The sequence below is a fragment of the Fundulus heteroclitus genome, chromosome 9, assembly GCF_011125445.2.
Source record: "Fundulus heteroclitus isolate FHET01 chromosome 9, MU-UCD_Fhet_4.1, whole genome shotgun sequence".
In the NCBI taxonomy this organism is placed as follows: domain Eukaryota; kingdom Metazoa; phylum Chordata; class Actinopteri; order Cyprinodontiformes; family Fundulidae; genus Fundulus; species Fundulus heteroclitus.
In genome coordinates this window covers 23,661,223-23,671,873 of record NC_046369.1, presented here as the reverse complement: position 1 = coordinate 23,671,873, position 10,651 = coordinate 23,661,223, and the positions used below count along the sequence as shown (strand labels likewise).

At 42.4% G+C, this 10,651-nt stretch overlaps 1 protein-coding gene across 2 annotated transcripts; it reads right to left on the bottom strand.

The window, feature by feature from the left end:
- Positions 1 to 73: 73 nt before the first annotated feature.
- On the bottom strand, positions 74 to 9,823 carry scyl3 (SCY1-like, kinase-like 3). Of its 2 annotated transcripts, none has more exons than XM_036141272.1 (14): positions 9,527 to 9,823; positions 9,258 to 9,443; positions 6,000 to 6,185; positions 5,784 to 5,897; positions 5,604 to 5,660; positions 5,417 to 5,519; positions 5,214 to 5,325; positions 5,057 to 5,134; positions 4,198 to 4,337; positions 3,882 to 4,072; positions 2,295 to 2,466; positions 1,771 to 1,935; positions 900 to 1,684; positions 74 to 637 (listed from the first exon to the last, which is right to left on the bottom strand). In XM_036141272.1, exons 2-14 carry the CDS (start codon positions 9,423 to 9,425, stop codon positions 575 to 577), a joined length of 2,334 nt encoding a protein of 777 aa, XP_035997165.1. In that variant the 5' UTR covers positions 9,426 to 9,443; positions 9,527 to 9,823; the 3' UTR covers positions 74 to 574. The 2 variants fall into 2 exon arrangements, with proteins under 2 accessions (XP_035997165.1, XP_012720293.2); XM_012864839.3 differs by having other exon boundaries at positions 9,258 to 9,440.
- Between the last annotated feature and the right edge of the window lie 828 nt (positions 9,824 to 10,651).

Genomic DNA, 10,651 nt, shown 5'->3' with positions numbered 1-10,651 from the left:
ACATGTCATTTATTCCATCAGCCACATTTCTGCGTTATTTCTCTTTTAGAAAATACAAAGATGGACACAGAAACATTTTACGCAGTAAAATGTTTATTTCACCACCAACCAAAAAAGCTCAAATAAATAATGGACTTTCTATTTCACATTCATTCAAAGTGCAAGCTTTAGGGAACAAACATTTGTCCTGCTAAAAGTTTATCATGAGCTTGATGCCAATAGTAGATTTGGCACATAAAAAAAAAAGAAGAGATAATAAAAGCAATGACATCCACCTCTAATTAGGATCCGTAACCATACTGAGGTGACTAATGTCGACTGGCAAACAATTAGAAATGGCTTCTTCAGTCCAGGTCTAGCACCGTCGAGCCGCCCGTCAGACCGTACCCTACGGGCCCATAGCAAACATCAGCGACGAAGGATTCAGGCCCAGCTTCTTCTTCTACGGCCTCATCTTATCGCCTGGAGCTTCTTCCGGTTTACTAGTTTGTAGGATGGCAGCACTCCAGATGTGGTTCATGGATTAAAGGTCTCCAGTGGTTGAGTGTTTCGCTCCAGGTGGAGTTTGGTGTCATCACCAGGCATTCTCATCCTCCCAGTTGAGGTCATCTCCATCGCCCCAGCCATCTGTTTCAGCCTTAAAGAGGGCAAAACAGCAACAAGTGAATGATCGTCATTAAGTACATTTTAAGGTCACAGAACCTTGTTTTAGACAGAAGTTATTATTCAGGCATTGATTATTAAACATTTTTCCTTTTTTTGGTCACATAATCTAACCAATGGCAGCCAAACAACTAATTAACGTATAAGGTAACTTGTTTTTCCAATTAAAAACAACTTTAGAGCAAAAATGTCTCCATGATGATTCATCTACCATAAGTTTGAATTGAAAAACCCACCTCAGACGGGTTAGCTGCAAACTTGGCAGGAAGTGTTGACGCATCAACAGACGAGTCGATCTTCAGAGTTGTATCTGAAAAGGCGGCAGACTGGCCTGCGGCGTGCACACTTCTCTCCTCTAGAGGCAGCAGAGCAGCAGAAGATAACTTGATGTCCGGCACCATGTCGGCAAATAAATCCAGCTCCGGGTCTTGCTCTAGCTTCTTCTTCACCTTGATGGTGAACTCATCCCCCAGACCTCCTGTCGGGTCGCTCTTTACTGGCACTGCAGATTTGGCCCCTGGTACTGATGAGTTGGCAGGTTTCTGAAAGTCCTTCTTTTGACTCCAGCCGTCGTCCCACGATGAAGTACTCTTGCTCTGTGTCGACTGATACAGCGTTGGGATCAGTTTTAGGGGTTTAGAGGATTTTAGTGTCAATGCTTCAGGAGTCTGATCAGCGGCTGTGGAGGTGATCCGTTTGGGCGGTGATAGAATCAGTGAATCTGCAGAAGGAGCTGTGGGGGAGAGGTCCGAGCTAGGTTCAGGGTCCTCGAAGTCATCCCAAGGCTCCTCCTCGGCGCTTTCAGCTGGGTGTCTGCTGCCAACAGGATCAACTCTCTCTGACGCCTCAATGTGGATGTGCACAGCATTTCGAAGTTCTCCCACTTCATTTTCACTCCAGTCAGGCCACTCTTCCACACGGCCCTCTGGTCTGTGAGCTTCCCCCGGGCCCAGGAACACTTCCTGGCTTTTATTATCCTGATGAAAGCCGTTTAAGGGTAAAGATATCTTTCGACTGGGATCTGGAAAACACAAGGAGTGCTCACTAAGTTTCAGCTCTGCTAAAATAAAGCACCCTAACTTAAAGTAACAGCATAAAAAGCCTTACTAGATGATGGTGCAATCCCACTTGGCCTCTCTTGTATGCCCTTTATGTCTCCCATGTGACCGAGGACTGAGCCTTCGCTCCCCGGTGTTTTGGGAAACATGTTTAAGATTTTGGAGGGTTGGATCATCTGAAAGTTTGAGCTTCCACCGATGTGGACAGGTGAAGCTGAGGAACACAGGTAAAGAACGATTAGTGGTGCTACCACATGCGATCAGTTCATACCCTGCATGCACAGGTTATTATAAATATGATTAAAATGTTGTGTGTTGCCAGTTTACACATTTTAAAATGGGTTAAATCAAGCCGGTTTACTTTTAGGCATTAAACATAGAAACCAAGCTCATACCAAGTTGGGAGCCAATATCTCTGCCAAAAAAAAAGAAAAGCATTTCCTATTTGAACCCAATTTAGAAAGTATATATATTTTCATAACAGCAATTCCTATAAGCTTCCAAATGACAAACTTGAATCAGCGTAATCGATGAAAACTGGGTATGCCAACTTTCATCGGGATTAGGACTTACTTTCAGGTGTGGCCTCTGCAGACTTGGTAAAGCTAGGTGAGGTGCGTTTAAACACCCTGGTTCTGTCCCCGCCAACAACTACTTGAGCTCCCAGCAAAGGCACCAACACAGCCAGACTCTGTAGCGTCAATGCAACCATGGAGTCATTGGTGTCTCTCAGTCCCAACAAAACCTGCAGCCAGCAAGAGGAAAAAAGTGCGACTAAATAATTTATATAAAACAGAAGAAAACAAAACAAAAACAAAAAAAACACCATTTATAAAGAATTAGACTCCATCCAGATATAAATGGCGATAAAAAGCCTTGTAATCATGTTTAAAAGCAAAAATTAACAAAAGTGCTGAAAACATCAAAAGTGCAGGAATATACGCATAAAATGAGACAAAAAATTAAACAGCAAAATTATAAACATGGCTCTAAATGGAGCACAGACTCGAAATATACATAACAGCTGGAACTCTTCTGTTTCAATCTCAAGAAACAAAAAGTATTTTTTAAGCAATTTTGAAAGTATGACATGTTGGTGACGTCCTAATTTCACGCGTGTTCGTCAAATGTGGAGTTGCTAGTACTGGATGACTGGTTAACAAGAGAGCCGAGGCTGGAAGATACCAAAGTAAAAGTTGCATATACTGTATTTTTCGGACTACAAGTCGCACATTTTTCATAGTTTGGCTGATCTTGTGAATTATATTAAGGTGCAACTTATATATCAATTTTAAATGCTAAATCATACTGACCAACATGAACCAAGTAGTAAACATTACTGTCTATAGCAGCAAGAGGGCGCTCTAGGCTTGTGAAAACTATATGCTGCTCTAGTAAAAATTAATTGAAACATTAACTTATTGACAACAAAGACTGAAGACATGCTTGTATGTCACTTTGCTGTTTCAGAATGCATTTACGCAGCAGAGCGTTGCGTGGTGCAGCTCGAAGGAACCAGAATGTGACAGAACCCTCTCTATGTCAATGAAGCTAATAACAGCTAGCGCTAGCTTACAGGTCTGTTGTCCGGGCGGTTTACAACTTCGCTGATCCATGTGAGCTTTATGATGCTCTCAAACATCTGTGTTGTCAATCAAGTGGTCTTTAAACATTTACACTTTTATTTGGTAACATTACATTATCTAGTTTTTGCCCACAGCTTTCTTTTGGGTCCTACTGATAGAGCTGGAGAGTTGGCTGGTGAAGGTTTCCATAGAAGTTAAACCAAGCATTATGCAACTTATTGCTTTTTTTTTTTTTTTTTTTTTTTTTTTACTTTTGGTCTAGCTTTTTATTACAAAAACTTTACAAATAGAAGTGGGTGATGTCAGTGGGGCTCACATTCCAAAGAATTGTCAAACAATATAACAGAAACAGCATTTGGTAATAGACAAACAGTAAAATCATCCCCAAATAGTATGATGTAGGACATTATTTATTCTGATTAAATTGATTGAGAATTAACATTTTGCATAACCTTTGCCCCAAAACTAGAAGGGGCCGAGAAAGAAACTAAAACAAATGATTATCTGGTCTGGTGGGCTGGGTTTGACACCTGTGTCTGTGTGTTTAGTGATAAAAACTGAACTGGGCTTTTACCTGAGGTAGGATCTTGTTTTTAAGTTCATCGTGGGAAAAGAACTCAGCGTAGACGTGGATGTGAGCCAAGAGCACAATCCGAATGTGTTCTTCGTTTACTTTATAGAGTTTCAGCAGCTGAGGAATCACATGTTTCCGGTGAAGGGACACAGACAGCAGGCAATCCTCACTGCCTTCACCATGACTGGGATCTGTCCACACAGGTCAAATGAGCGTTCTTAGTCATTTTTTTAATTATTTAAACGTTCATTACCATGACATTAACACCTCCTATTATTAAGTCACGTGTTGTAGTCTTGATAAAATGCCACATTACCGTTTTTTGGTCTCAGCAGATGAGGGAGGAAGCTCTTGACGGCCATGGGTTCTGCAAAAACAAGGGAATGGAGAATTTTGGGGACAAGACGGGAAGCTATCAGCTCTTCTGGAAGGTTCTGGACACGGTCGAGTAGAAACCTAATAACATCAAAAGAAAAAAGAAATGTAAAGCCCCCAGATGTAGTTAAACTTTACAAAGGCAGTGTCCTTAATCATTTTCACTTTTGTCACATTACTAATACAAACCTTTTATGTGAAGGGAAGAAAAAAGGCGAGTCTTAATGTGGGGTGTGCATGTTTTCAACCACCTTTACTCCGATACCTCTAAATAAAATCCAATGCCCTAAGAAGCTACCAGAGTGTAATTTATTGTGAAAGCAGGTGTTGAAAGAAAGACCCAAGACATCCCGTCTAAGGTTTGCCACAAAACATGCTGGAGGCACAGCAAACATGGAAGACAGTGCTCCGGGTAAAGCATACAAAAACCGGAACATTTTATGCCTATGAGTAACACTGCTGACCCCCCTGAACACACAACGCATCTGTGAAACATGGTAGTGGCAGCATCGTGCTGTGGGGGACGGTTCTCTTCAGCAGAAACAGGGAAGCTAATCAGAGTTCATAAAAATATGGAGGAAAATACACAATGCTTTTTATAAATTCAAATGGGAAAGATTTTATGTCTCATAGTAGAGATAGCGCCCCCCCACCAAAAAAAAAAAAAAAAAAAGAAAGCTGTGCAGCTAACGGTTTATGGCTGCAACATGAAAAAATTTGTAAAACTTAAAGGGGTATGAATATTTTTCAACACATTGTGACTAAAACCAGAATAAATTAGAATCAAAACCATTTCTTACTTGAAGAACTCATTTTTTTCCTCTTCTGTCTTCAGAGTGAGGCTGTTCAGAAAGTTCATCACGTCTAGAAAGTCATTCCTGTTGATATGGAGATAAGGGTGTCAGAAAGCAAAGTTTTGAAAGCGACACGAACAGAAGGAAATGACGGCGTATAAACCTGAAGAAGTCGTGGCTGAGCAAGGAGCTGAGCGAAGGTCGGGCCAGGGGGTCAGAGTTCAGCAGGCCTGCCTGCAGGGTTTTTGTCAGACTCTCAGAGAGCTCCTGTGACACTGGAAATAGCAGAGGGAATAGATGAAGTTAATTTTTAGTAGTTGCAGCCCAATTTTCAAAAAAAAAAAAAAAAAAATCATCTCTACTCACCATAATCATTCAGCAGAGGGAGAAGAGCCTCCACCATGAAGCCAAAGGAGTAGCCGTCCCGTGCGTAAGCATGTTGGTCCGGGAGGATTTTAAAGCCTTCCACCTGTCAACAATGTCTTTCTTTAAAAAAAAACTGCAGCAGGGAGACATTTTGTACATTTTTTCTGAATAATTTTAACCCACTGACCTGCTCTTCAGGAGGAACGCAGGTGATCTCTCTGGCACTCTGAATGCTATTGAGAAACTGACACAAAAATCCTTAAAATTAACCAATACATTAAAAAACTGCGTATTGTTCCTTTAACCTTTTCACATGATGTGGAAATACCCACAACAGGTGTTTGATGAGATTTCTGCCATCTCCTACCTCTGGAGTTGCTTCAGAGAACTTGCACACAGTCTCCATCCCTCCCAGCTTCCAGTGGCCGTCTTCGCTGACGAACACGGACGAAATGCAGACGTTGTTGTGGCTCGATTTGCCCTGGTGGGTGACAAGCATCCAGGTTTGACACGCACGCACAGAGGAGCGGAAAACGGCCAGCCGTCGGTGTTGGAACAGGATCAGAACCTCGTCCCTGCTCACCCTTTCGTGCAGAAAGACGAGCGCCTGCAGGACGTCGTAGATGCCGGCGCAGATTTCCTCCGGGGACAGGCTGTCCAACAGCAGCTCCAGAGGACGCACGTGCTCCGTTACCAGATGGACGTCGCCGTTCTGCACCGAGCAGGACAGGAAGCGCAGCAGGCACGGGTGCCTCAGCGTCTTCAGATGCTGCCGGAAACCAAAAGTGGATTCATTAGCCGAGCACTCCGACTGGTTCTGCTGCATTTCTCTTGTTTCTACACGATAGGAGTTTAATGTCTTGGATTAAATAAGATATTTAAAGCGACTAAATGCAAACTAATAATGCGTTCGTGAAAATTTACAAGTTTACACCTTTACAACTAGAGCAAGGGTGTCAAACTCATTTCTATATTGGGCCACTTTGGCATCATGACGTCATTAGAAGGGCCGGTTGCATGCGTGTAGATGATACTTTTGATTTCAGAATTTCATTTCAGTTCATATAGAAGTATAGAAAATGCAGAGTAACATGAAAGTAGCACCTTTAGGCCCAGTTTATACAGCTTATCTGCAAAACAAAAAGTAGATATTTGGGTGAGTTACACTTTTTTTCCCCTGTTTTTGGACATTTCTGGGTTGTTTTAATGTGTTGTGGGAGAACAACATGTTTACATAGGTTAAAAAAAAAAAAAAAAAATCAACATTCGCTACAGGAGGAACAGTTTTAGCCACTTTATGCAAATTAAAAGGATATATGCCTCTACTTTATGACATGATATGCCATTTTTAGCTCTTCAGGGCCCGATAAACTGTCTTGACAGGCCGGATTCGGCCCGCGGGCCTTGAGTTTGACACGTATGAACTAGAGAGCTCTTAAGATTTTGAGTGTTTTTTGTGAATATGTCTGTCAAACCTTTATTATAGTAAGAATTTTCTTTTGCATTGGCAAAAAAAAACGTACCTCTCAGATGAACAAACAATAACTTGCAGTGAGGCCCGTTCACTGCCCTGTTTTAATCAAAGTATTCTGACATAGTATACTGATTTCATTTCTGAGAAGTGTTCTGGCAAACAAGCAACTTCTGAGTATCTCAGAAACAGATGCGTGGTCTTCCTAAGACTAACAACGTTTGTGGATCCGTCTCTAGGGGAGTTTTGACTCCAGTGAGTCAGACTGTTGTTTTACATGGAGGAAAACCAAACCCATCGGTATCCAACGGAGGAGGGGCTAATCAACGACGTTCAAAACTTACAGCCATTAAAAACCAGGAATCCTGCACGGCAAAAGGCAAACGCTGATTCTCTTCACTAGACATTGTATCTATCCTACATCCTTCTCTGGGTGTGGACTGCGTATGTTCAGAAGGATTTGTTTGCCAACTTAACCACAGACCAATAACGTTTCGTAAATGGGTGCGGTATAAACTATGCCAGAGTAACATAAAGACAGAGGTGAAGCAAATCCCTCAGTGACTTTCTCAAGGCAACATGTGTTTTGTGTTGAAAACACTTAATAATAATCAGGCCCAGTCATACATCAGAGGTCTGACTTTTCCATTTGTTCCCAACAGAGCACTTTGCTCTCAGGTTTACTCATGATTTCTGGATAGAAGACCTTTTAAATTACAATAATCACCTGAACATGAATCAAATTTGAAAGTATGTATGTAATTTTGACCTGTGTGTTTGACTGGAGCGCACTGACCCCCCTCCCCCCCCTTCCCCTCCTATTTTTATACTCATAAAGAAAAGGATGGCTTCTGCAGGAAGATAGCAGACATAAGCAAACGTGTTGCCTTTTTGTATCCCTTTCACAGTTTTAACATGAGACTCTCCCGTTTTAGGTCATCTCCACTTATCAAACGGATGATTCTCTTGTACACCAAAGTTCAGTGATAAACATTTCATAACTTTAAAGGCTTTAACGAAGAAATGCATCAACTTTATGGAAACCTGCAATGGGATCGGAATGAGATTAGGACTCAGAGTTCTCTGTTCAAGGACGCTTTTCAGTGTTTTTTTTATCCCTGAGACACTGAGTTATCCCGTGTGTCCTATAACATCGTGCTCTATCAAACAAATTGTTATTCGGTATCAGGTTACTCTTGGGTCTTTGTCCAAAGTGGTAACCGGAGCTCAGGCAAAACTGGGAGTTTAGTCTTTGGACGAAAAGCAACCCTACACACTAAATGTCAAGGTAGTATTGCCTGACAAGTCAATTTTCCAGACGTCTCAGTCTGCAGGGGGCTTCAGTGGAAAGAATAAATACATTAGTAGACTGTGTTGTCGAATAGTAGTTATCAGGAAGAGCCTCCTTCCTATTTTTCTCGCCGTCTGTGGACTCATCTCTTTGCAGCACTCCCTGACACCAGGCCAGCGTTTAAAAGGTGTGCACTCAGAAATACTAACCCCTGCCAGACGCCATTCCACAGCAACCTCTGCTGCCAGCCCCCCCCCCCCCGATTCCTGTCCTGAAGAGTCGGATATCTTAGGTCTCCTCCCGGTTTCACAAAGCTGAATCAAATGAATGGTTCATGCAAAACAGACTGGAGAGGTAATTAGGCTGTCTTGGAGCAGGTACACACCAAAAACATGCAGGACATGGGCTCTTGAGCACCGTGAATTGGGACGCCCCCCCGCTTTAGCAGAATCGTCTTTAGGAACTGGACCAGGCTCTCGGTGTCATTTCTTGGAATGCGAACTGCTCTCCATGAAGTTACTGACTATTTGACAAATTGTTGATTTGGCTGCAACTATTACTAGCAGCAAGATCCTCGCCTATGATGCTCTATGTAAAGCATTGATTACGGCTTATTTTGCTACATATAACCATGGGTGAAAAATTAAAAGGCTCTAGGGCACGACTCCCTTATAAAGCAACCACTCTGCTAATCTAACACAATCAAAATGGCAGCGATATGCCCTAAGTATTGAACTATCATTTTGTAGGAGGATCAAAACACTGTACAAATGAAGACACTGTGGTTATATTTGCAATTAATATTTTTTTTTGTAAACCCAGACTGCAGTTGATTAATTTGAAGCAGTGCAGATGTTGCAAATTAAGATTTCTGAGACTCTCAAACGTTTTCTGACAATTTCACAAAGGTCTCAGTTTCTGTAACCGATGTTCTCCTTTTAGGTTGACATCGGGGGCAGAAACTACCTGGTGAAACCGGATTAATTTGCTCTGCAGGTCAACCAACACGGACTGGATATCACGGCAACCAGGAAATATCGTAGTGCGGGAACTGCAGACAAGCCTCAGAGCTTTCCCACCTTAGCAGCCTTGTTGACCTTGTCCTCGTTGCCCCGCTTGTGGACGAACACGGAGGCGGGCTTCCCGTCGTGGAGAACCGCCGAGTAGACGGCGGCTCCGGAGGGCAGGGTCAGCAGCGGCTCCTCCAGCAGAGTGCAGCCCCGCACCGCGCTGCTCTCCGCGCCCATGGCTGCGCTCCTTTCCTGCTCAACACGGGGACACGAACCGGTGTGACCGCTTGGCTTCAGCACACACACACACACACACCTGTGGGGTGAGGCGGACATACCTGCGTACCCGGACCGGATGGACCAGCCGCTGCTCGGCGCTCAGCTAGCAGCAGCTGCTACGGTGGCCTCGCTGGCTAACCTCGTAGCAACGTCAGCCAGCTTGTCGACAGCCCTTTCTCCTCCGAGCCGTCATTCTTATCGAGGGGGTTATTGCTAATTTAAAGACACTTTAACAAGAGACTAGACCACCAAAAGCATACAATAACTCTTTATTGTTAGACCAGTGGCTCTAACCTACAGCTATACTACCGAGCCACTGTAAACACGGAAGCTTCCGGGAACGACCAAATCACCGAGCAGGGGTGGATTACAGGCAGACAACATCAGTAATGGTACAGGAACATTTATGTTCAATAGTACGTTATCTAAAAACAATTGTGAGCTTTGGAATTGGAAATCAATCAAGCATTAAATTCAGAAAATTCCTCATTGTGTCCATTTAATTGTTTAACATACGTAGAATTGACACCTCTAAGGTTTTACAAATGGTTGCGACCAAAGTGGTGCGAGACAACGCAGGTGACTACCACGTGGTGGGGAAGAAGATGGAGGACCAACTGACAAGGTTTAAAAATAAACCTAAAAATAAATAAATGCTCAATAAATAAGCACTTTAATGAACAAAAAGGCAGCAAATAAATGTAAGCAGTGAATTATAAAACGAGATATAAATGACACACACACACACACACACACACACACACATATATATATAGATTACTATTAATAACTACCTTATTATTATTTATACTTTATAACATCATTTATAAATTAGTTTATTTAATCGTGTTTCTTCTGTGTATTGATATTTTTGCCTTTTTTATTCTTCCTTTTTATTTTATTTTTACTCTATTTATTTCTGCAATGCAATTTATTTCTGTCTGTCTTTCTGACATTTCTTGATTTTTCTGCCTCGTTTTGCAAATGAGGAAGGGCTGGTCTTAAGGGGACAACTCAGCTCCCAGATCAGTGTGACCAACTGAGGCTGCCTCTACTGGCCTTGGTCATGATGGCTATCTAAGTTATCAATGAGCTGAGCAAACTCATTAAGAGTATTTATTTGAAAACAACTGACTTTGTTCTTTTTTTTACTGCCTGCCTTTATTTATTTACTACATTTTTGC